Raw genomic sequence first — 21,987 nt, 5'->3', positions numbered from 1 at the left:
AATGTTACTGTCCCTGACCATCAGCGTTTGCCTGGCAGTGACGGACATTAAAAAACAAGACCATGCCCATCTAAATTTGGCAAGCAGACATGTAGCCATTTCTCAGTTGGCCCTTGCTCTGTTGGGCTGTTGGAGAAGTTTGACTATAGCCGTACCCAACCTATTTTCTGCCCGCTATTTAATTGGGTGGGCGGACCATTATGCTGGCAGTGTGTATACTCTGTCGCTACTACGATGGAGTATACACCGCAAACATATAAATTGGCCCTTGTGATAGGAAGGAGTGTATTCCTTCTAGTAGGGTACATTTGTGAAGGCACTGTGATAATCTTCACACCTATGAGAAAAAACCTGGAACAGTACTTCCGGGGCAATAACTCAAGTCCTCATTACACATGTGTTCGGGCCTGGAATTGTTGGATTTGCAAACTCAGGACCCAATAATTCTGGTACAAGAGACATCGGACCTGAAAGATTTGCTGCAGAACATGGGCTCGTGGGTAGGCACATTGCCCAATACCCACTCGCACACTGGAGCAGATGCCAACCCCCCCACTGGACTGGCAAAAGTGTGCTCTTCACTCCTGACCCCACCCACCACTGGCATTTCCACATAGGGTCCGGAAAATGTCTATGCATTTTGGGGAAATAATTAAACCACTGCCCAGTAAATCACAAAATGAATGTAGGTCCAAGCAGTTATTTTCCATTTTGGAGAAAAAATTGGACGAACTTTGATGTGGAGGTACCGGCTGGTAATTTAAATTCAACCCTTTAGTATCTCTGAAGCAAAGACCAGCCACCTGATAATGAGGCCTGAAGGAGCTCCTTTTACGACTGTCGAAGAACTGATCTGCACAAAAGAGCATCACTACACTATGCTTGCACCAGTGTGTATTGAGGTATGATGCACAGCAATGGAAAATGAAAGCACTGTTTTTCAGAGTAACAAAATGTGGAGTGGCTTCTCATTTCCTGCCCAGGACACACAACTGTAGTAGCAATAGTAAAAAACATGATGACGATATAAAGAGATCAAAAACCAAAATGCTTGCAGGTCAGCACAAAAGCAAATCTCATTTTCTTATTGAGTTGCAAGAATCCAAGTGCACAAAAAGACACTTGCTCAGTCACTGTAGCTGATCACATTAAATCACACTAGGCATCAGTATCCATGAAATCAACTTTAAAAAATAGTTCCAGCCATGGCTGGCAGTTTGACAAAAAGAACAAAACAATACACAATGGTCCCTTTCAAACACGTCAGCATTTATAACCAGGCGAAAGAGTCTTTATGCATGGTATGGTGGGTTCTTGGAGCCACCTATTGGTTCTGCAAAAGTGGTTATGTTCTGTTGATCAAATCACTGTCCCAGGGTACATCCTGCTTGCATCAAGTCACATTACAGTAATAGAGGGGGCAGGGGACTCTGGGAGAATGAACACGACACAAAGAAGAGGTGAATCCCCTTTCATCCACAACCAAATTAATTGAGTCACTGATCCTCCTGCTGCTAAAAGACCAATCATTCTGAAGGAGAGCACCATAGCTGTGTGAAAACATGGGGTTGAAAATGTAGCACCAAACACAGAGAAACAGAGCGCTTGATCAGGTGTGTTTCTTTTTAACAACAACAGTAGCTAGCCTCTTCCCTGCTTGACGGAACCTATTTTTGTCAAAATTACTCCACATAGGTTTGTGTTTCTGGTGTTGTCACTTTAAGGTGTCGTCAGCATTTTTAAACATGAGGATGGAGTTGTAGATCTTCAAAGCAGGACCCAACTTGACACTCAGGATCTTGACAATGTCAGTCTGTGTCAGCAAAAGGAACGCTTCACCGTCAATCATCTAGAAAGAAAATAAAACATGTAAATCAAGACCAAAGATGCCCTCATTATGTATTCATTCGCTTCCTGTTTTATCCATTTTGTAGCCACTTCGTGAGACATTCATTCTTCTGTTGTGGACAATAATGTCACAGACCTACTTGAACACGAGTTTGTATATAATATTTGCTGTCTGCAGATTACACAAGGCATGACCCAAAGATGTACAATGAAGTGACAGATGATTGTAGTGGCAGAACACTAAGGGGTTTATTAGGATGACGGACGGACAGGAGTCCTTCCGCCATCCCTGTGGAAACCGGGACCGTCCGCCATACATGCGGCGGTCCCGTACTACAAATCAGGATGCACCCGCCACCATGGCAGACGCATTCTGTAGTTTAACATTGTGGCGGGTGCTGCTGAAAGCAGCACTCGCCGCAATATTAAAATCGCTTGTAGTGCATGTCACTGCACCACATGGCAGGCACCACACGGTGCCTGCCACTTGGAGCAGTGACATGTTGGGGGGTACCATGGGTACCCCCCACGTGCACCCCACCTCCCCCAAAACAAGGGGGGGCTGCAATGAGCCCCGTACCAAAACTCCACATGCCTTTCACTGCCATGGTAAGGCCTCTTTTTACAGGTATCCTAATTTGGTGGACGATGCCTGCTAGGCCTCGGCACCATCATAGACACCCTGCACCGTCTGCCAGGCAATGGGAATGATTGCTGGTGGCGGGCAGTCTTTGTGTCCGCAGTCAGGTTCCCACCGCCGTGTAATCTGGCGGTGGGAAAAACCTGTTTGGCGGAAGGACAGCCACCGCAGGGCCGGCAGTTGCCATCTCCAGTCCTGCAGTGGCAGTCCTTTCACCATCCTAACCACCACCCTAAGCTTACATGGACATCGCCTCAACCTGGAAGACTTCATATAGTTACTCCACCTCTAGTACTTGGGGAAACTCAGTTGTTACAATTAGTTCGCTTACATCGTCAGTCATTACTTCGTGGTACTTTACATCAGGCGTACTTTACCTAAAGGGTAAGATGGCAAGGATTGTTTCAATTTATGTGTCTATATGTATTTAAAATGTATAGGTATATATATATATATATAATATTCTGTTAATTAAAAACTATATAAAATAAATAATTATTATTTAATGATATTTACCTTTTGAAAAAATGAACTAATATTAATATATAATTTTAAATAAGTTATAATTTAAGTAAATTTAAGTTAATGAATTATCCTTCTCTGAGCCCTTAAAATGCACATTACTAACCCTATACACTACCCAGCTCTGAGCCTTAAAATCCATTACTAACCATCTCTGAGCCCCCCAAAATCCTCACTACCCCTACAAACTACAAATACTTCAGCCCTAAAAACTCCATACTACCCCTATAACTTTCCCATGCCTGAGTCCTCAAATCTCCTTACTACCCTTAAAACACTATCCATCATTGTGCCCTAAAAACCCTTTCCAACCCATATAGACTACTCACCCCGCAGCCCTAAATCGCCTTACTACCCCTATAAACTACCCATATCTGAGTCCTAATATGTCTTACTAACACTATATACTACCCATCCGTAAGCCCTGAAAACAATTTACAACCCCTATACTCTATCTGTCCCTCAGCCTGAAATCTGTTTACCACCCCTGTTCACACGCATCTCTGAACCCTAAAAAAGTAGTACTCGTTTGTAAATTGAAATCATTAGCCCATACTTATCAATTATTTACAGCCCATTCTTATTATTCATTATTTACATAAACTCAGTTCATTTTACCTAATAATCAAGTGTAATTTTTTGATCCAATTTTTTAAAAATGGTTTACCTATTAATTATTGTTTATATTTTAATATATATAAATAAATTAATTTTACTTAGTAATTTAAATTAAAAAAATAATTATTACAATTTTAAGTATCCTAACCTGGAAAACGTAACTGCAATGTAATGACTCCCGATGTAAAAACAGTGATCTACTGACTCCCGATGTAACTCCTACTATGTAGCATATCAAACCGTATTTCAGTGTCAGTGCATGCCATGGTCAGAGCAGATGGAGGTAATGGTCATGGGTGGATAGAATTATCTCTTACTGGAATGACTGGCAGTGTGTTAGGGCTGTACCAGCATCTGTCTCACCCAGCAGCGGCTCCTCCGCAATGGTGGAGGAGCGTCGCTCCACTGCCTGGTTCAGAACCAGCAAAATAAAAATAAAACGATGTTCTAGCATCAATTTATTTTTCATTTGCTGACTTTGAGCCAGCACTGTAAGTAGGGGCAGGGCCGAGGCATGGGAGGGGGGACGAGGAGTGCTAAATGCACTCACTAAGTGCGCATATGTGTTTGGCCAACCGTCTCGGGCCGGCCAAAACACACATGCGCACTTAAGTTTCTCTAGCCCGGCTGCATTGAAGACCTGGGCTGGGGAAGCCCCACAGACTCCCTGGTCTGAGCGGAGCGTCTTTCCAGCCCACTCAGGCCAATCGCGCCGCTGCTCTGCAGCACGGGGATGAGAGTCTGTCCCAGGGTCTGCAGGGACCAGGAAGAGGATTGGAGGTGTGACGCGAAGAGGGAGGAGGCCGGCGGCTTCAGGTACGTTCTTTTTATTTTTAATATATTATCTCAAACAACCCCCTGTGCAACCCCCTCCCGTGATCCCCCTCCTTCATTACCGCCACCCGCCCCGCCACCCGCCTCACCACCCTTTGTTTGTGGCAGCTGCCACTGGTCCCACCTGTCTTTATGTTTCCCATTTACCAATAGGTACAAGGTAGCCGCCAGTAGCTTTTCTTTTTTAAAATAAATATTTTGATTAAGTTTATAACATTGAATAAAGTTGTACAGCAGATCGCGAGCCATTGTTTATAACAGTTCAAATAAGAGGAATATAGCAAATAATAGACACAACATTGACATATGTTACACCATTAGTCTTGAGAAAATTATAGCAAAACCTCCCATATTTTTCCATGTTTCCGTGGACACCCACTGGATTTATAGACGTCCTCCTCTGCAGCGGCACACCAGTCTATCCCAAGCATCCTCTCTGCTAGTGAGCGGGCTTTCTCTGAATGCCAGTGCCAAGCAATATCTCTTTTGCAGCAAGGAATCCCATTGCCACCAACGATCTAGTTGTCTGTGCACCCCTCCCAATCGTCCATACGGCAGATATTGGCATCTTGGAGGGGGGTTTCATCGTTCTACCCACTATACTGGACAGGATCCTGTGAATAGCGACCCATTAGTGCTGTAGGATATATGAATACCAAATTGTATGATAAAACCTTCCAACTGCAGACCTAATCAAATGGCCAAGGACTTTTCTGGCCCCCTCAGTTATAATGGGTTGCTCGAGAGAATTTTGGATAAGCCTTGGGGACAGTCAGCAGATTAGAAATTACCTATACCAATAGCCTAGGACTTAATCCTCAAGAACACTCAGGTTCAAGCGGTGGGTAGGGAATGCAGTGTGCATGTTAGTAGTACTTTGGCTGTTTAGCACTTGCCACGAACAGTGGGTTGATGGGTAAAGTGCAGACTTAAGTTATGGAACACCACTCTCCCCTTCCTTGGAGGTGCAATTACTGCAGGTCATCTGGGTTCAATACAAGGAATTTGCTTTTCTAGGCAGAGTAACCCTGTGCGCTTGCTCTCTCTTTTCCCACAATGGGGCTGCATCTTCTGTTTCTAGGGACAGTCTATCATATCTTTCTCGTGGCATCTGAACAGACTGCCTATATTTGCCTTCCCTTAGAAATGGTCATGCAGTTACAGTTCAGTAATGTCCATCTACTTCCCCAATGACTCTGCATCTGCTAGTTGGCCATTTTAAAAGACAAAGGGCTGCATTTATGAGGCCCCGTGGCACTTTTGCACTGCCAGTTTGGCACTTTACAAGGCCACGTAAAGCCACTTTACGTTGCTTTTCATGGTCTTGTAAATATACCCCTTTCATGTAGAACACAGTGTGAAAGTGTTGTTCCAAGGGAGTTGCTGTAGGTGTTCCCACGAAACAACCATGAAATCTGAAGCATCCCCAGATTTACGAGAAATCATAAAACTGGGAATGCGTCAGAATCTAACGCCACCCCCAGGGGTGGAGTTACGGAGGCGCAACAAGGAGAACTGTTTTGCAGCACACATAGAAAGAGGAAATCACCTGAATTGACTGATATGTGCAGGACGGTGTCCCTTCCTGCACAAGATCAAACAGCCCAGCAACACAGGCAACCTTGCACCATGGTGCAAGGGTGCCTGCCTTGGTGCATGGCAACCCATTGTGTGCCAGCGCAGGGGAAAAGGTCAGGAATGCACCATGCTCCAAAACCTCATAAACGAGGCCCAAAGGGTACAAAACCTGCTGTGGACAACATAATCTTCCTCTGGCATTCAAAATATTTCCTCAAGATGAGAATCAATAGTACAAAGTGTCAAGAGGCCAGTTTATCTGTATCAATGAACTGAATTCAGTCTCACGCGTATGCATCTCCATTAGCACGTGATTATTTCCATCAGTTGCACATTGCTCTGTGGGAATGTTTAGGGCCCAGTTAAGGCTTTGTTATTCCTACGTAGTGCCTACTAGTCATTACATTTGTAGGTTGGATGTTTATAATACTGTCATAGAACAATAAATGCTCTTTCTGTAAAATGCACATAAAAACAAATATACACTATAAGCACACTTTTTATGTAATGTATAATGATACAGAACACAGAACAAAATTCTGGAATCTTTTGGCATATTCTGGATTTTTGTTATTGGGTGTGACTTAATGTTTTACATATTTTATCCAAAATGTGTTTCGCACTGTTTGGCAGTAGGGCTAGGACATTTTCAAGGCTATTGGTTTTGGAGATAGTAGTGTCGGACAACTAGGTTTTGCATTTCCAATTTGTTTACGTCTTGGGGTCTGGAAGTGACTTTGCTTGGGAACAAGCCACCGACGGGGTAAACATGCTTCTAGGAACGCCCCAGAAAATAAAGAATATATCAAAAGCAACTAGAATATTATTATGTTCTAGAACCAAGCAATCGTTGCACATAATGTAACATAACAACTGTGTTAATACGGTTGTATGACGGACCGTGTCTTTACCGCACATGCCTTTACCACGCATGCCTTTAAAACGAACTTTGTTGTATAGGCATGAATGATAAAGACATATGCGTAGTAAAGATTACACCCTAGTACCCTGCCCTGAGGCATTAAATGGGGCCTTCAGCCCTTAAAAAGACCCCGTTCTAGCCTTAAAACCTACCCGGCCCCCGGCCCTGAGCTCTAAAACCCAGCCCTAAAAACGACCCCAACCCTGAGCCCTGAGCCCTACCCAAAAAACTACCCTGACCTCCCCGCCCTGAGCCCTAAAACCCATCCAGAGCAAAAAAATAATCAATCCCAGCCCTACTCACCAAGCTGCGGCCCGATCCTTCCTGTTCCTACCATTCTCCCCGCCCATCCGCTCTGAATCTAGAGCGCTAACTGCCTTTACCACAAATATGTCTGGTAAAGGCAAGCGTGGTAATGCTTGTGTGGTAACGGAACACGTGGTTCCGTCCGCATTGTAAATGCCATTTCCCGTTTATACTGGTGGGTGATTACACTGTATATTTGTTTGCACATTATACAGCTAAGCAAAAGCTCATTACATAATATTAATGGACCAAAGCCTGGGCGATCCGATAATGCTATGCTCAACATGGCACCTACTGCACTCACACAGCTAAAGGAAAAACTGTGTTGGACCACAAAGGAGAAATGAGGGGCTGCTGCAGGTTATGAGTGAGTTCCTTGAGCTGACAGGCTCGGAACGCTCAGAACATCAGAGATGTACATATGACTAAAGTGCTTCTGGAGTTCCCTTAAACTCATTGCATTCCGCTCACCTCATCCTTGAAGAGCCTGGCTTGGTCCTCACAACCTGTAAGGTTCTGAACAAAGGTGAACACCTGAAGATACAAAAGAAAAGCAAGTCACTCTACAGGGCTGTATTGTACTGTACAATCCTGTCATAACAATATACAAGTCCATATATTTTTTTTTCATATTTACAAATTCAAATTCTCTGTTTTTCTCTATCTCCTCACCTCCACACCATCTACTTTTCTCAATGGTAGTTTAACTCACAAGGAATTACGGAAAAATTGTAGAAATCCAAACCAATGTACTCTCTATCCAGCTTTTCACCCGCTTCAGTCACAGTAAGTCTACATATGGTTGAAGATCAGCTCCCTATGTAAAATACTACCTTACTTTTTACAGAGCCCCTTTTTACGTCTTGCCTGCATGAACATGCACTAGCATATGTACCCTTGCATGCAAGATTCTTGTGTTCAGTAATTGACTTGGACCCCGCCCATTGCTGACCATTCTGGGTATCATGGTCGCTTTTCTTTGCTGCCTCCTAATTGGGCAGCACTTGCAATGTGTCACTTCCTTTTCTTTCCGCAGTGCACGCACCAAGCTTAGATTATTTACATCTGATTATTGTCCCTCCATTTCCCATCAGCTGTTTGCGCTGTGATTCAAGTACTATTTCTTCAGAAAAAAGAGCTATGATGCAGTCAACACTAGCCGCGTCATATCGTTTTTTTTTCTTATCCTCATCCTGTCACTGTTTCTTCTCCTCCCACTGCCTTATGGCACATTCTGCTCCACTGGGCAGCGCTGGCCGCTTCATAGTACTCAAAAAAATTATACCATTATCTAATCCACCTACCCCCATTAATCACCCTCTTCTTCCCACTCGACCTATTGGCTTTGCCAATGTTTGTTTATGATGTTTCTTTACGGTTTCCACAAGGCTAATATGTCACCAACAGTGATAGTTTTTTATGTGAAACTTTTATTTTGTCCTTTAAATCAAAATGGTAAAACAAGTCGAGGTTTAACAAATCTGCAGAGCTATTGGGTTGTCTGACCCACACCTTTTAACTACACTAAGGCAGAATAGAGCTATACTTTCCATGGCAGACAAGAATACTGGAAAATGGTACATCAATCCTTATTAAAGTACTAGGCGCAGCATCTTTTACAGTTGAAAAATATCAACATAAGTTTGCAATTTTTGCTTCCTGATAGTCGCAATCTAATTTTGTAATCTGTTACAATTGCTGGTTGAATTCTGGCTCGAGAGACTCAGCATGCTACCACCACTACAACCTCTATGTTACTTCCACAAACACACCCCAATGAAACATGCCCCAGAATCCTTTCCAACTCCCACAACTCCAGGTAGCTCTTCAAAATCATGCAAGAATTCACCAGACCCCCTCCCCAAGCGAAACCGCTGACGTTCCTCTGCAACACACTCTGCTCCTTCTCCCACCACAAGATCAGGACACTACCACTTCGACAAACAGAACCAAGGCACCGACCCCACACCTTCCACCACAAACTCCACTCAGCTGACCATCTTCGCCTGGACCCCTGTCACCACAGAAGACACCACAAAGACCATGAGGAGCATACTCTCTGTAGCACCCACTGACCCCTACCCGCTGCACATCTTCCACAGGGCCGCCTCCGCCATCGCACCAAAACTACAACAGACAATCAACTGCATCCTCGAAACAGGCATGTTCCCCGATGACTGGAAATGCGCAGAAGTCAAACCCCTCCTCAAGAAGCCCTCCGCAGACCCGACCGACCTCAAGAACTACAGGCCTATCTCCCTCCTCCCCTTCTCCGCCAAAGTAAACGAGAAGATCATCAACTTCCAGCTAACAAACCTCATAGAATCCAACGACAATCTTGACACATTTCAATCCGGCTTCCGCAGCGACTGCAGCACCGAGACTGCCCTCCTACCTGCCAGGGACGACATCCACACACTCCTCGACCAAGGCCACATGGCAGCCCTCATTCTGCTAGACCTCTCAGCAGCCTTCGTCACAGACTCCCACCAAACACTAGCTGCCGGACTCCATGATGCCCACATACAGGGAACTGCCCTAGACGGGATGCGCTCCTACCTCGCTGGCAAAACTCAAAGAATTAGACTCCCTCCCTTCCTCTCCGAACCCACAGAGATTAGATGCGGAGTACCCCAAATATCCTCCCTCAACCCCACGCTCTTCAACATCTACATGGCCCCCCTCTCAACCATCGTCAGAAAACACAGACTCAGCATAGTATCCTACGCCGACGACATCCAGCTCACCCTCTCCCTCACCAAGGAATCCGTCATCACCAGGCACAACTTCCAGGAAGAAATGAAGAACCTTGCAACCTGGATTAGCAGCAGCTGCCTGAAGCTCAACGCAGGTATCCACCCCGTCTGTTTGGGATGACACCTGGTGGCCCCCAACCTCGTCATCCTTCCCACTCCCATGGACCTCACCCGAAACCTCGTCATCATACTCGACTCCTCCCTCACCATGAACCAACAGATCAACACTGTATCCTCCACATGCTTCAACACCCTCTGCATACTCCTCAAGACCTTCAAATGGATCCCCTCCGAATCCAAGAAGACTGTCACCCATGCACTAATCACCAGCAGACTGGACTATAGGAACACCCTCTATGCCAGAATCAACAAATCTCTACTCTAAAACCCCAGATCATCCAGCATCCCACAGCCAGACTCGTCCTCAGTATCCCAAAACAAGACCATATCACCCAGCACCTACGAGACCTTCACTGGCTCCACGTAAAAAGAGTGACTTTCAAGCAGCTCACACACGCCTACAAAGCCCTCCACAACACCGGACCCCAACACCTCAACAAACAAATCTCCTTCAACGCCCCCAATAGAAACCTCCTCTCCACTGACCTAGCCTTGGCCGAAATCCCCCGTATATACAGAACCAGAACGGGAGGCAGAACCTTCTCCTACATTGCAGCCAAGACCCGGAACAAACTCCCCCTCAGCATCAGACAAAGCCCCACATTGCAAGCATTCAGGAAGAGCCTCAAGACCTGGCTTTTCAAATGACCGAGCTACATGATTGCCCCCACCCCAGTGGCTTGAGACGCTCACGGGTGAGTAGTGCGCTCTAAAAATCCCAGACTAATTGATTAATTGATTGAGTGTTTACCACTTCCTCAGGTGGAGGAACTGTATCATCTGATGACCACGAATAGAAGAACAGGATTGGAATCAAGGAGAACAAGAAGAGGCACTAGGCACAGCATCTGATTTAAAACAGCAAGCTCCTTTCTCCCCTCTCTCTCCTCTACTTTCAAATGAGCTCTAGTAGGAGGAAATCGTAAAGAAGCACCACCCTAGAGAATTCTAAAGCAATTCCAATATTTTCAAACAGCTCCTTAATTTTGTTAGAGGCCAAAAAAAGAGAATGTTGACACATGCCACAAAATTCCTCAGATGAGATTTCTGAGGCTATTGTCTGACACCACCAATAATGCAGGAGAAGGATCATGAAAATGCGTGCAGAAAATTGCCTAAATAGGTTGCTACTCCTTCTGTAATGACTAAAAAGAGGAGCACCGAGAAGAAAGATGTCTTCTCAACTATTTAACTGATGTGCAGGCTGGATCTGTCTCCAGTTCTGAAGGTATTTATCCTGGATTCCAGGCAAATTCCTTCAAATTCTGAGGTCTTGCTGACCTTGTGGTTTTTGTTGGAAGATGCACCATTTTAGGTTACAATAGCTGGTTTGAAGTTGAGATAAATAAACCACAAGCATGTCAAATTGAAGTGTATATTTTATAATCAATTGCGGACTTTTCTGAGTATAAAACACAGAATCAAGATGTAAAAGAGTTATCATATAAGAATGAATACGGTGCAAGTAAATTAGAAAAGAATACTTTTTTGGGAAAATATGGCGAAAGGGTGGATCCATAAATGGGTAGATAGAAGTGGTTACTTGAATAAGATATAATGAAGGCCCAAGGTGGAATGCCATGCTTAGAAAGTTAGTTCTGTTTTGGGCAATTTGATAGCCTTTCCAAAGAGAGAGTTCAAGGCGGAGGACTGGTGAGGTTTCAGTTGGTGTTTATCGTATGGAGTGTATGTCCTGCACAATTTCCTCAGATGATCATTTTAGCCATGTTGTAGGTATATTAGATTGCTGAATCAGCACCTACACCACCTTCCAAGATGTGTGTCTGCTGTTTGAGATAACCATAGATCAATCTGTCAATCCACAGCTACCATCATCGTCAGTCTTTTTGTTTGAAGAATCTCAGTTGTCCCCAAGAAGCGTGCTATCGCTTTAACACTTCAGATGAGCCAGTATTATAACAGGTGAATGATCTTGTGTTTTAATCAGTCTACTATCTTATTTTTTATTTGGGATTGAAATAGTATTTTTTTCTAATCGATGTGTACACCATGCAATCAAACAGTAAGTGATTCACCACAGTATCCACACCACTCACGCCACAAGGATCTTCTATTACAGGTAGGTTGTTAAAACATGCTGGGTAAAAAATGCCTAAAAAATAACACCATCGAACAAGTGTTTGTCTCATGTAAACACCTCTACTCAGACTATGCTTGTTTGTTGCCAGAGCTTACTGATTTTCTGTAAACATATTTACATTGATTGCTGCCTTATAATGTGCCTCTCTTGTAGACTAACATAGTCAGAGGTATTACGTCTTACAGCTTGAGACTTTCCAGCTAGTGCTCGAAGGCTTGCCATAGACATGTTTTTCTTATCCAGGTTTCAGCCCCTTTCCAGACCCTGACAATCAGGCAGTCAGTCAGTTGTGCTGAAGTGTTTTGGCAGCATCAGTCCTCGATACACAGGAGAGAAAAATATGAGAACTGGTGTGGCTATCTGTATTTAGGCCATACGTACTTTTTTTACTTTAGTGGCTCCTGGGTTGCTATGCCCCTTCGAGGTCTACTCATTGTAAATGGCTTGTTTCAAGTATATCTCTACCTAGTGATAATGTGATTTATCTCCACAGTTGGTAGCAGTAGGAGTCACTCTTGAATAGTCAAAGGGATTCACTGTTCCGGATAGCCTCTTCTTACTGTATGTCAAAAGAGTAACGCCCTGCAGACTAAATGACTGAAGGGCCATATTATCAAGAACGGCACAAACATTATCGCTGTTTTACCGGCAGGAAACTGCCGCTAAAGCGGCGATAAGAGGCTTGATAATATGCGCTACCGAATTCCAATAGGTTTGATGTCCTTGACACCAGCCAAGGATGGAGTTAAAATCACTTGAAGTAGTGAAGGAGTAAACTTAATGGCTTCTTTTAGCTTGTAGGTTACTTAAAATGTAAGCATTTTCTGAGATCTGTTATCTTTAGCATTACAGATTTTTTTGCAGTGAATTAAAGCGAAGTGAAACAGAATAAAATATGACATGTTGGCAATTTACAAAACTTGTATTGGGCAGGTAGTTGGCCCTCATTCAAGTCCTGACACTTAATTATTGTCCTGTCTGGGGTGATACAGCTTGAAAGGGTTGGAATAAATTGAGATCACATGCTGAGAACAGGTTGGCTCCAGAGTTCCGAATACGTATCCTCACTCTAGGATGTGACTTAAGTGGATGAGTGTTCCTTAAATGGTGGTTACAGATTCTCATGAGTGAGTAAGTAGGGTATAATTAGGGCTAATATGGGTGGGAAGTCTGAGTGAAAGATGAGCATAATCAACAATGAATGATAATACAACAGTAGCACATCCTGCTGAAGAATACACTTCAGTACCGATTCAAACAACCACCATTTATTGCTAAGTCTACTAAATAAAAAATAACTAGAGGCCAATCTGTGCACGTCACACATGCCCTTGTAATGTTAGAAAAACAACTCATAAAATGATCCACTATAAACAGTTCCTACAAGGTGTCCCAGGTCCAACCCGCAAAGAGAACTCTGAAAAGATCTTAGGGCATATTACCAAGCAATAGCGATAATTATCGCTATTGCTTGGTTAGAGATAAAATTTGACCGCTAAGCTGCGGCGATTTTTATCGCAGATAAACCTTGGTATTACCAAGGTTTATCGCAAATGCGATAAAAAACGGCCGCAATGCATGAATATCGCTGAAAAGTCAGCGATATTCATGCATTACCGAGCTAATGCTCTTAGCCATGTTATCCACCTCCCATTGGATAACATGGCTAAGAACTGCTCAGGGCAGGTGTTAGCTTTTGGAGATATTCGCGCTTAGCGCGAATATCTCCAAAAGTTGGTAATAGGAGATAGCGATGTTAGCGACTGTTTCCAGTCGCTAACATCTTGGCACGCCCACTTTGCATATCATTAGTGATAAATATCACTGACATGCAAAGTGGGGCCCAAGATGGTCGCTATCTCCTACTAGCTGTCGCTAACTGGTGTTAGCGACAGCTAGGTAATAGGGAGATAATTTTATCTCCGCTTTCTTGGCTTTTAAAGCCAAAAAAGCGGAGATAAACCCCCTTGATAATATGCCTCCTTGTTTTCTAAGGGATGGTCACGAAGGCTTAATGCTTGGCAACTGAGTAAATGCAGTACTCAGCCATCTAATAAATATATCAGTGAGTAGTGAAGATGAGTAATGATATTTGGGCGTAGAGAAGTCGAAGATTATTGGACCGGATGAGAACTGTATGAAGAAATGGGTCTTTAAGTGTTACAACTTAGCTGTTCTTCCCTCTGAAGCTACACTGATCTTCAACTATGGGGAGAGGAGTTGGCCTAACGGCTAGGGCGGTCTACCTCGGATCTGGGGAACTGGGTTCAAGTCTCGGCAATGATGCTGAACATCCTGTGATTTCGGGCAAATCACTTAATCTCCCCATGCCTAACAAAAATGAATGTGTCCTCATGTAATGCAACTGGTGCTATGTAAAGCGCTCTGATACCCGATTTGGGTCAAATTCTCGCTATATAAAACTCTGTAATAATAATAATAATAATAATAATAATAATAATAATAATAATAATAATATTAATTATGAGCCTTGCTTGCAGCACAGCCTTTGGGGCCTGGTGGTAAGCACGGATAGTCTCTTGTGCTTAGGCAAAGGAATACGCACCTATTCACTGGTCAGTACCTCAGGTATGGGTACTTGAATGCCTCCACTTTCACTCCTGGAATGAAGGAGCTTAGACAACAGAAGTTTTACTCTGGCATGGACCGTCACAGAAATCAACACGCTTTTCACCTCACCTTTGCTGGGACTCAGATTACCTTGTCTCCAGTGGCTAGGAGGCATATATCGTTTGATGGGGGTTGGGGGATATGCACCCTTCTGTTTCGAAGATGGGGCTGAGGAACCTACAGAACCAAAGAAGCACACAAACAAAAATTGCGGGACTCCTTTCAAGTCTTCACAAGAGGATATTCTTGGACATTAGAATATAATGCATGTAAACGGGGACTGCTGTGTGTTGCAACCCTTTCTGAGCCCATCTCTATCCTGTGTTGTGTCCCCTGCACAGCATTCCTTTGTTTCTCAACCAATCTTCTCTGTCTTGGTTGCTTTGATCTTTATTTTGCATGCCCTAGTTTTTGCCATAAGTTGTTACTTGCAATCTTCATTATTTACCGAAGAGATTTTTTTACAACTTTTTCCTTTTTAGGTGCCCTTTTTGTTGCCTGGGATTTCCCTGATCTTTTGTGTTCTTATGAGCACCTAACTTAATAGCAACGTTACAGTCTCTGGTTGATCACAAGTGTAGCCAATGTAGCAGTTATCTTTGGGAGGAGAACTTAGATACCATGCAGTTTCTCAATAGTCTCTTTTTTATTGATTAGTACACTGTCTGCAGGAATGCAGCCAATGTTGCAGTTATCTTTGGGATTAGGTACTGAACTACTTAGATACCACATAATATTCTCAAATTGATTAGTATGCTGGGAAGGGTAAAGTGAGTGGGCTATGGATTATATGATTGTATTTCGCACAGATATACCCTTTTCTTTCTTTCTTTCTTTCTTTCTTTCTTTCTTTCTTTTCATTTCTATACATCTCCAAAATCTCACCACCAGCAGTTGCAAATTATTCATTGCAGCCATAGTCTTTTTTCAGTTGAGTCTAATTTTAACATGTATGTTTGCGGTTTATTAACTATAAAGGAGATTTCTTTCCAACTGGTCTCCCCTAACTTTTCTAAAAATTTCTGTAAGTTAATTGACTTCTAATTTGTTATATTATTGCCTTTCACAATAATGATACAATAAGGGTACATTTTGGTTATTTGAAAAGAAAATAAGTTTCAAATTCTAAAGTTTCTTTTAAATCTAGATCTACAACTATTTTTTCTTGTACATACAATTTGTAATTCAGAAATAAATACCTATCTGTATGTTTACTTGCCAAGGGAGTAAAGATTGCGGAAGTTCAGGAGTTCACCTTACGAGTCCCCACCAACGGCAGTTAGTATCAATCCATGTTTAGAAGTTCACTTCCCAGTCCTCTTGGTCTACTTACCTGCACTCACCAACATGGTTCCAGGTACATTTACCCAAGTTTGAATCGTGCTGCCCCTTACCCACCCTCCTATGCATGCACAATGAAAGGAAAGCTAGGTCTGGGGCCAGGATCGGAGCTATTAATTGCGCTAAAGAGGGATAAGGGGTAGAGGAGTATAGAGCATGACGTCTCAACTTACACTTTACACCTCTCCCATTGTTGTGCGCTTGCCTAGAGAGATACTCTGCAGCGGATGCCCCCTCATGCCTCTGAATTAATATTTACTTTATCTCTTTATCATCATGCCAAGATAAAGATGACTGCATTGCTCCTTGAACATGGGTGGCATTTCTATCTCATTTTAAATCATCAGCTATTGGCATTGCAGTGGCTAATATTATGTGAATAACAGGAGTAAGGAAAATGCTACTAAACTGTAAGTATCTGTTTGTTGTATGTAGTGCTGTAGATTCCCATGCTTAGCATACTCCTGGCATCTAGTGTTGTGGTTTGATGCTTGCAAGTTGTTTTTCTTTAAAGAAGTATTTTGAGCCACAAGATATGGTACAACTCCTCCTCTTGCCATATATTGCACATGGGCACCAACCCTATGTCATATTGCTTTTCGTACAGCAGGTGAGAGTAGGTACAGAGTGTGAACATAGTTATGGTGCGACAAGCGCAATAAGAATGGAAAATACAGAAAGTAAGAGCTCTCCAAAGAGGAAGGGATGTCAATACCAGAGAGGAGTCACTGGCGGCGACAAGTGTAGCAAGAGAGAGGCAAGACGTGTGGAAGCAGCAGGATGAGCTGAGGGGAGGAGCAAGCAGCAGCAGTGGAGTGGTGCAGTGCGGGGGAGCATACCTGCTCGGCTCAAGCAGTAGTCAAGACAGCGGATGGCAGCAGCAGACAGTGGCCTCTAACACCTGGCGTGAGTCCCGAGCAACGGTTTGCACTAGGCCGTACTTGTCCCCGACTCGCACCACAAGATGGTGTTGCCCCTCGTACCTCCCATCCTGCTCCCACTCACGGGTCCCAGTTTCCTACCCCTAGGGGGCCTACTCTCACCAGGCTCCAATGTAGAATTGGTAGAGGCAGGCAGGGCGATCGAGGCAAAAAGGCAAAAAGGCAAGGTGAGGAGGAGAGTTCTAGAGGTGCCCGAGCAGTGGTAGTAACTACTGGCTGCCGAGCATGATCCCGGGGCCCAATGGAAGCCGCTCAGTTAGGCCTGGGTGCAGCGTGCGGGTGGCTGGTGTGTTCCCGCTCGCCCCCCCCAAAATAAAACGGTCACAGCATGGTCACAGCATGGAAAGATTGAATGTGAGACAATGTGAGTCAAGCTGAGACTCGTCCAAATTAGAGAAAGGGCCTTGGCACTGGAGTGTGGAACAGCCCAGCACAGTCTGCAATCTCACACACAGACCACTACAGATGCGAAGCAAAGATCTTCAGGATCCCTGGAACTATCCGCACACACTGAGGGAGGTGAGGGTGAGAGTTGGAGGATCCCTTAACCTTCAAACCTTCCATCGGGGTTACAGAAAAGGGCAGAGGAAGGGCACAGGAATCCAACAAAAAAGGAACAAAAAGGGAAAATGAGGAAAACCTAGGAAAACTAGGTTAGCAGAGCCACCAGATTTAGCAACATCCCCACTGAGTGCCTGCGGAGTTCCCCAAAAGACAAAGGCTTCAGAGGAGCAGAGCATATGCACATACATTTAAAGCACTACACGCTATGTTATGAGCAGATGCTTACTTTTTATATAAAGATTTCTTCATCAAGGGTACAGTTTAACAAAAACAATGAAAATAAATTCACAGTGTACAAATGGACAAGAAATGAAATGAATTATTCTTAAAAACCATTTGCGTTGTGTTCCACTCTTAAAAATATGACAGCTTTATCTTGTTAACTAAATACAAAGATCTTGCTGTATTTAACAAATCTGAACCAAGAGTTGTGAACAAGAAAGTCGACGTTTCAGCCTTGTGTTTGTTAATAATCCTTAAGGATATCTTCAGGACATTCAATCTTTATCTGAATTGTGACCCACTGTAAACGATACAATAATCATATTGTTACCTTTTGGAAGAACATAATTCTTTTTACATTTCATAACCCGTGAGCAAAAAATGATAATTTAGAAAACATTCTAAAAGAGATACAAGTGCTAGATACAGTTTCTTTATCTATAAACATACAAAATGTACATCTTTAATCATTTCGCTTAATCATATCCTACACCTCTCAGGATAGATTGACCGATATCTGGTTTCCATTTTTCAAGAGCATGCACATTACACTGTTTGTACACCTCGGAAATTTATTCATGTATTTACAAATTACACCATTAAGTATATTTCAGAGGCCGATTTGCTCTCATGAATCTTCACTTTTTACGTTGCGAACATTTGATAAATAAGCCTTAACAGGTAGTCACACAAATGTTTCCAAATACCTGTATATCAAATTGTTGTCACCTATCACGCAATTCGTGTGGGACTGCAACTCGTCAAAAACCTACTAAGAGGAACATTAACAGTTGTACAATTACTGGCACTATTTTTTAATGGATGGCTTCCTGTGCTAGTCAATTACTTGAAATCAAAAAATGTTACCTTCTTTTATTTGGTTTTCGAGTATAACAGCAAGACCGATCGAACGTGCCCTGTGCAATTCAACAATCAATGTCTAGAAGAAAAGGGTGGACTGTGTGAGTTTAATTCTGGCCTCAACCACGCTTATAAACAGCAATAAAGCTGCCAGCGCTACTTTTTGATAATTTTAAACACAAAGGTGATCAAATGAATCATGACGAAGGATTCCGTAAATACAGATTATATGCAAGCCACTTAAAAAAGACATTACGTTTTGTCTTATTAATCGTTGCTATCAGGCGATGCAAATTCACCACTGAGTTGTGTCGCTTACATAAGGGGCAATGTTTACATACCAAAAAAGCAAGCGCACATAATTTTTAACCCAGTACAGTCCAGATTACTAGAGTGTTATGAGTATAAAATTTGCTAAAGCGGCCGTTTTAGGTCGCACGCTGTTCCTTCCCGGGTTTAAGACCACAGAAGGGCAAAGCTAATCGCGCAACAATGTTGCTAACTTACTTTCAAATGGAGCAAAAATTCCAACCGGCGTGGCGTCGCGTATCCGGGAAATTAGTCAAACCTAACACGCCCTCCCTTGTTTTTATAACAATTTCCTATCTTGACTCCGCCTTGCGGAGTATGAAAAGTTTGGCGGCCATATTGGAGTGGCTTTCAATAAAACCCATAGTCTGTTCTTTGTTTTAGTGTCCGATACTTAACTCAATTCCTATTTGCGGGGTATGAGAAATGAGATGGCCATTTTAGAGTGGCTATCAGTGGCTATCGGTAAAGCTCTAGTTATATTGCTCGATAGTTGGTGTTAGTGAAGCAGTGTTTAAATAGTCACATATGTCATTAGAATCTTCTTTATAATTGGAAGATGTTTTTAGATGTTATCATTACTCGTCAACAATAAACGGAGGATGTTATAGGTGCAAATCTTGCTCGTCTTAAACACACCTCCTAAGACTATAAAATATCGATAATAAAGCAAATGTTTGTTGTTACATAGTTCTACACGTTTCTTCAAAACAGCTCAATTGTCATCATCAACTTAAACACATATCTGATATTGGTTGAATCTATATACATTTATACCAGAACGTGCCACATTAAATATATTGCGAGGATATTTATGTAGTGAGACAATGCTCAACTGTCGACCTTAAAGGCGCTCACAATCTATCTATTACATATTTGTGACAGTATCCCCATGCATACATCAAGAGTATCTAGGAGACCAGCTGAAATTCACCTAAGACAGGCTAAAGTGTGCCACTCTGTTGAGGAATTTAATCCTTGCTTGATACTGTTTGCTGCCTCAATCCAACGATTTTCTCTTAGGGTGAGTATCTGATCCACATTTTTTTGTCTAATGGTTGGCTTCACTACTTCTGTTACCCACCATTCCATATCTTTTGCTAAATGTCCCTGGGACCTGTAGTGTTCCACCAAAGGGGCATTCTCTACTTTGCATCGTATGCGCGATTGGTGTTGTAATACTCTGCATTTAACCATTTGAGTTGTCTTGCCTATGTATGGTAGCCCACATGGGCACATCACACAGTACACCACATTTGTGGTCTTGCAATTTGAGAATGTATTAAGTTCTGTCTTTTTACCATTCAGTGTAAAATCTTTTATATTTCTGGTTGTTAGACAGGGCATGCAATTATTGCATTTGAAGTGACCCTTGATCGGCACTAGTTGATGCATATTTTCAACAACGTTGGTTTTATTTTGTATATCATATGCTCGAACTAGTTTATCCCTCAAGTTTTGGCCACGTTTAAACGCAAACATCGGTTTGGTCCGGAGTTCTGGCTGATTATCTAGTAAGGACCAGTTATTAGTCACTATCTTTTTAAGTTGTTGTGTCATCGTCCCAAAGGTCGTGACACACACCAAAGCCTTTGGTGTTGTTTTAGCTTTGATCTCTAACAGAGCTTCCCGGTTGTTGTATCAAGCTCTCTTTAGGGAGGTTTTGAGAAGCTTATTTGGATAGCCTCTTGCCGCAAGTTTGACCTTTAGTTTCTTCGCTTCGGAGAAGTAATCTGTCCGACGTGTACAGTTACGCCTTAATCTGAGAAATTGCCCAAAGGGCAATCCATCTCTTAAGGCTTTAGAGTGGTGGCTTGTGTACTTGAGTAAAGTATTCCTAGCAGTTGGTTTTGTGTAGAGAGTAGTATATAGAGTATTATCCTCTCCTACTTTAATGGTTATATCTAGGAAATTAATTTCTCTAATATTGCTTTCCATAGTGAATTTAAGGTTTGGATTTCTTTCGTTTAGCCATAGTTGGAATTTGGCTAACAACTCTGCTGTTCCTCTCCAAATTAAGAAGATATCGTCAATAAATCTTAGCCAACATGAAATATTGGCTAAGAAAGGATTTAGTGCGTTACTGACGTATTGTTCTTCAAAGTTGGCTACATAAATGTTGGCTATATCGGGGGCGTAAACCGCCCCCATTGCTACTCCTTTGAGTTGTTTGTAAAACATTTTTTCAAATAAGAAAAAGTTTTCACAAAGGGAGGTCTTAATATAGTCTATTATGAAGTCTGTAGGTACATTATGAGGTTGAGGACGAGTGTTTAATGTCTCTTCTAATAAGGTGAGGACCTCTGTTTGTGGAATATTAGAATATAGACTTTCTATGTCCATAGTGACCATTACCTCTTCTTCGGGGTCAAACTGGTGATGTTCTAATCTGTTAATGACCGCAGTGGTGTCTCTGATGTAACTACTTGCACCTACTGCAAAGTGTCTAATAAAGAAGTCTGCATATTCTGCTAGAGGTTTCAACAAAGAATTACAGCCTGAGACTATCGGCCTGCCAGGTGGGTGTTGGATGTCTTTATGCACCTTTGGAAGGATATAAATTGCTGGAATAGTGGGAGCTTGATTAATGAGGAAAGATGCTTCTTTATCCCTCAACCAACCGCCATCTAGACCCCTTTTACTTAATATACTGATCTCTTTCTCTAATCTTTTGGAAGGGTCTGTCGTTAGTCTTTGGTAGTTGGTTTCTATGTTAAGTTGTCTTAGCATCTCCATTCTATATGCATCTTGATCCCATAAGACAATCCCTCCGCCTTTATCGGCTGGTTTTATTATGGTGTTTTTGAGAGATTGTAAATTTTTAAGGGCAAGATGTTCATCTTTACTGAAATTATTTTTAACAAAGCCAGGTT

At 42.7% G+C, this 21,987-nt stretch overlaps 1 protein-coding gene across 2 annotated transcripts in view; it reads right to left on the bottom strand.

Moving 5' to 3' along the window:
- Window positions 1–1,171: 1,171 nt before the first annotated feature.
- Window positions 1,172–21,987, bottom strand: part of L3MBTL1 (L3MBTL histone methyl-lysine binding protein 1) — a 370,013-nt gene continuing 349,197 nt past the window's right edge. For both annotated transcript variants that reach the window (XM_078650498.1, XM_078650499.1), the window contains exons 20-21: window positions 7,740–7,802; window positions 1,172–1,849 (exon numbers count right to left, since the gene is read on the bottom strand). In XM_078650498.1, the coding sequence (XP_078506624.1) occupies window positions 1,715–1,849; window positions 7,740–7,802 (198 nt within the window). In that variant the 3' untranslated portion in view covers window positions 1,172–1,714. The remainder of the gene's footprint in view (window positions 1,850–7,739; window positions 7,803–21,987) is intronic.

This window comes from Lissotriton helveticus, chromosome 7, assembly GCF_964261635.1.
Source record: "Lissotriton helveticus chromosome 7, aLisHel1.1, whole genome shotgun sequence".
Taxonomy (NCBI): Eukaryota; Metazoa; Chordata; class Amphibia; order Caudata; family Salamandridae; genus Lissotriton; species Lissotriton helveticus.
The sequence above is the reverse complement of the archived record's forward strand: the minus strand, read 5'-3'. Positions and strand labels throughout refer to the sequence as shown.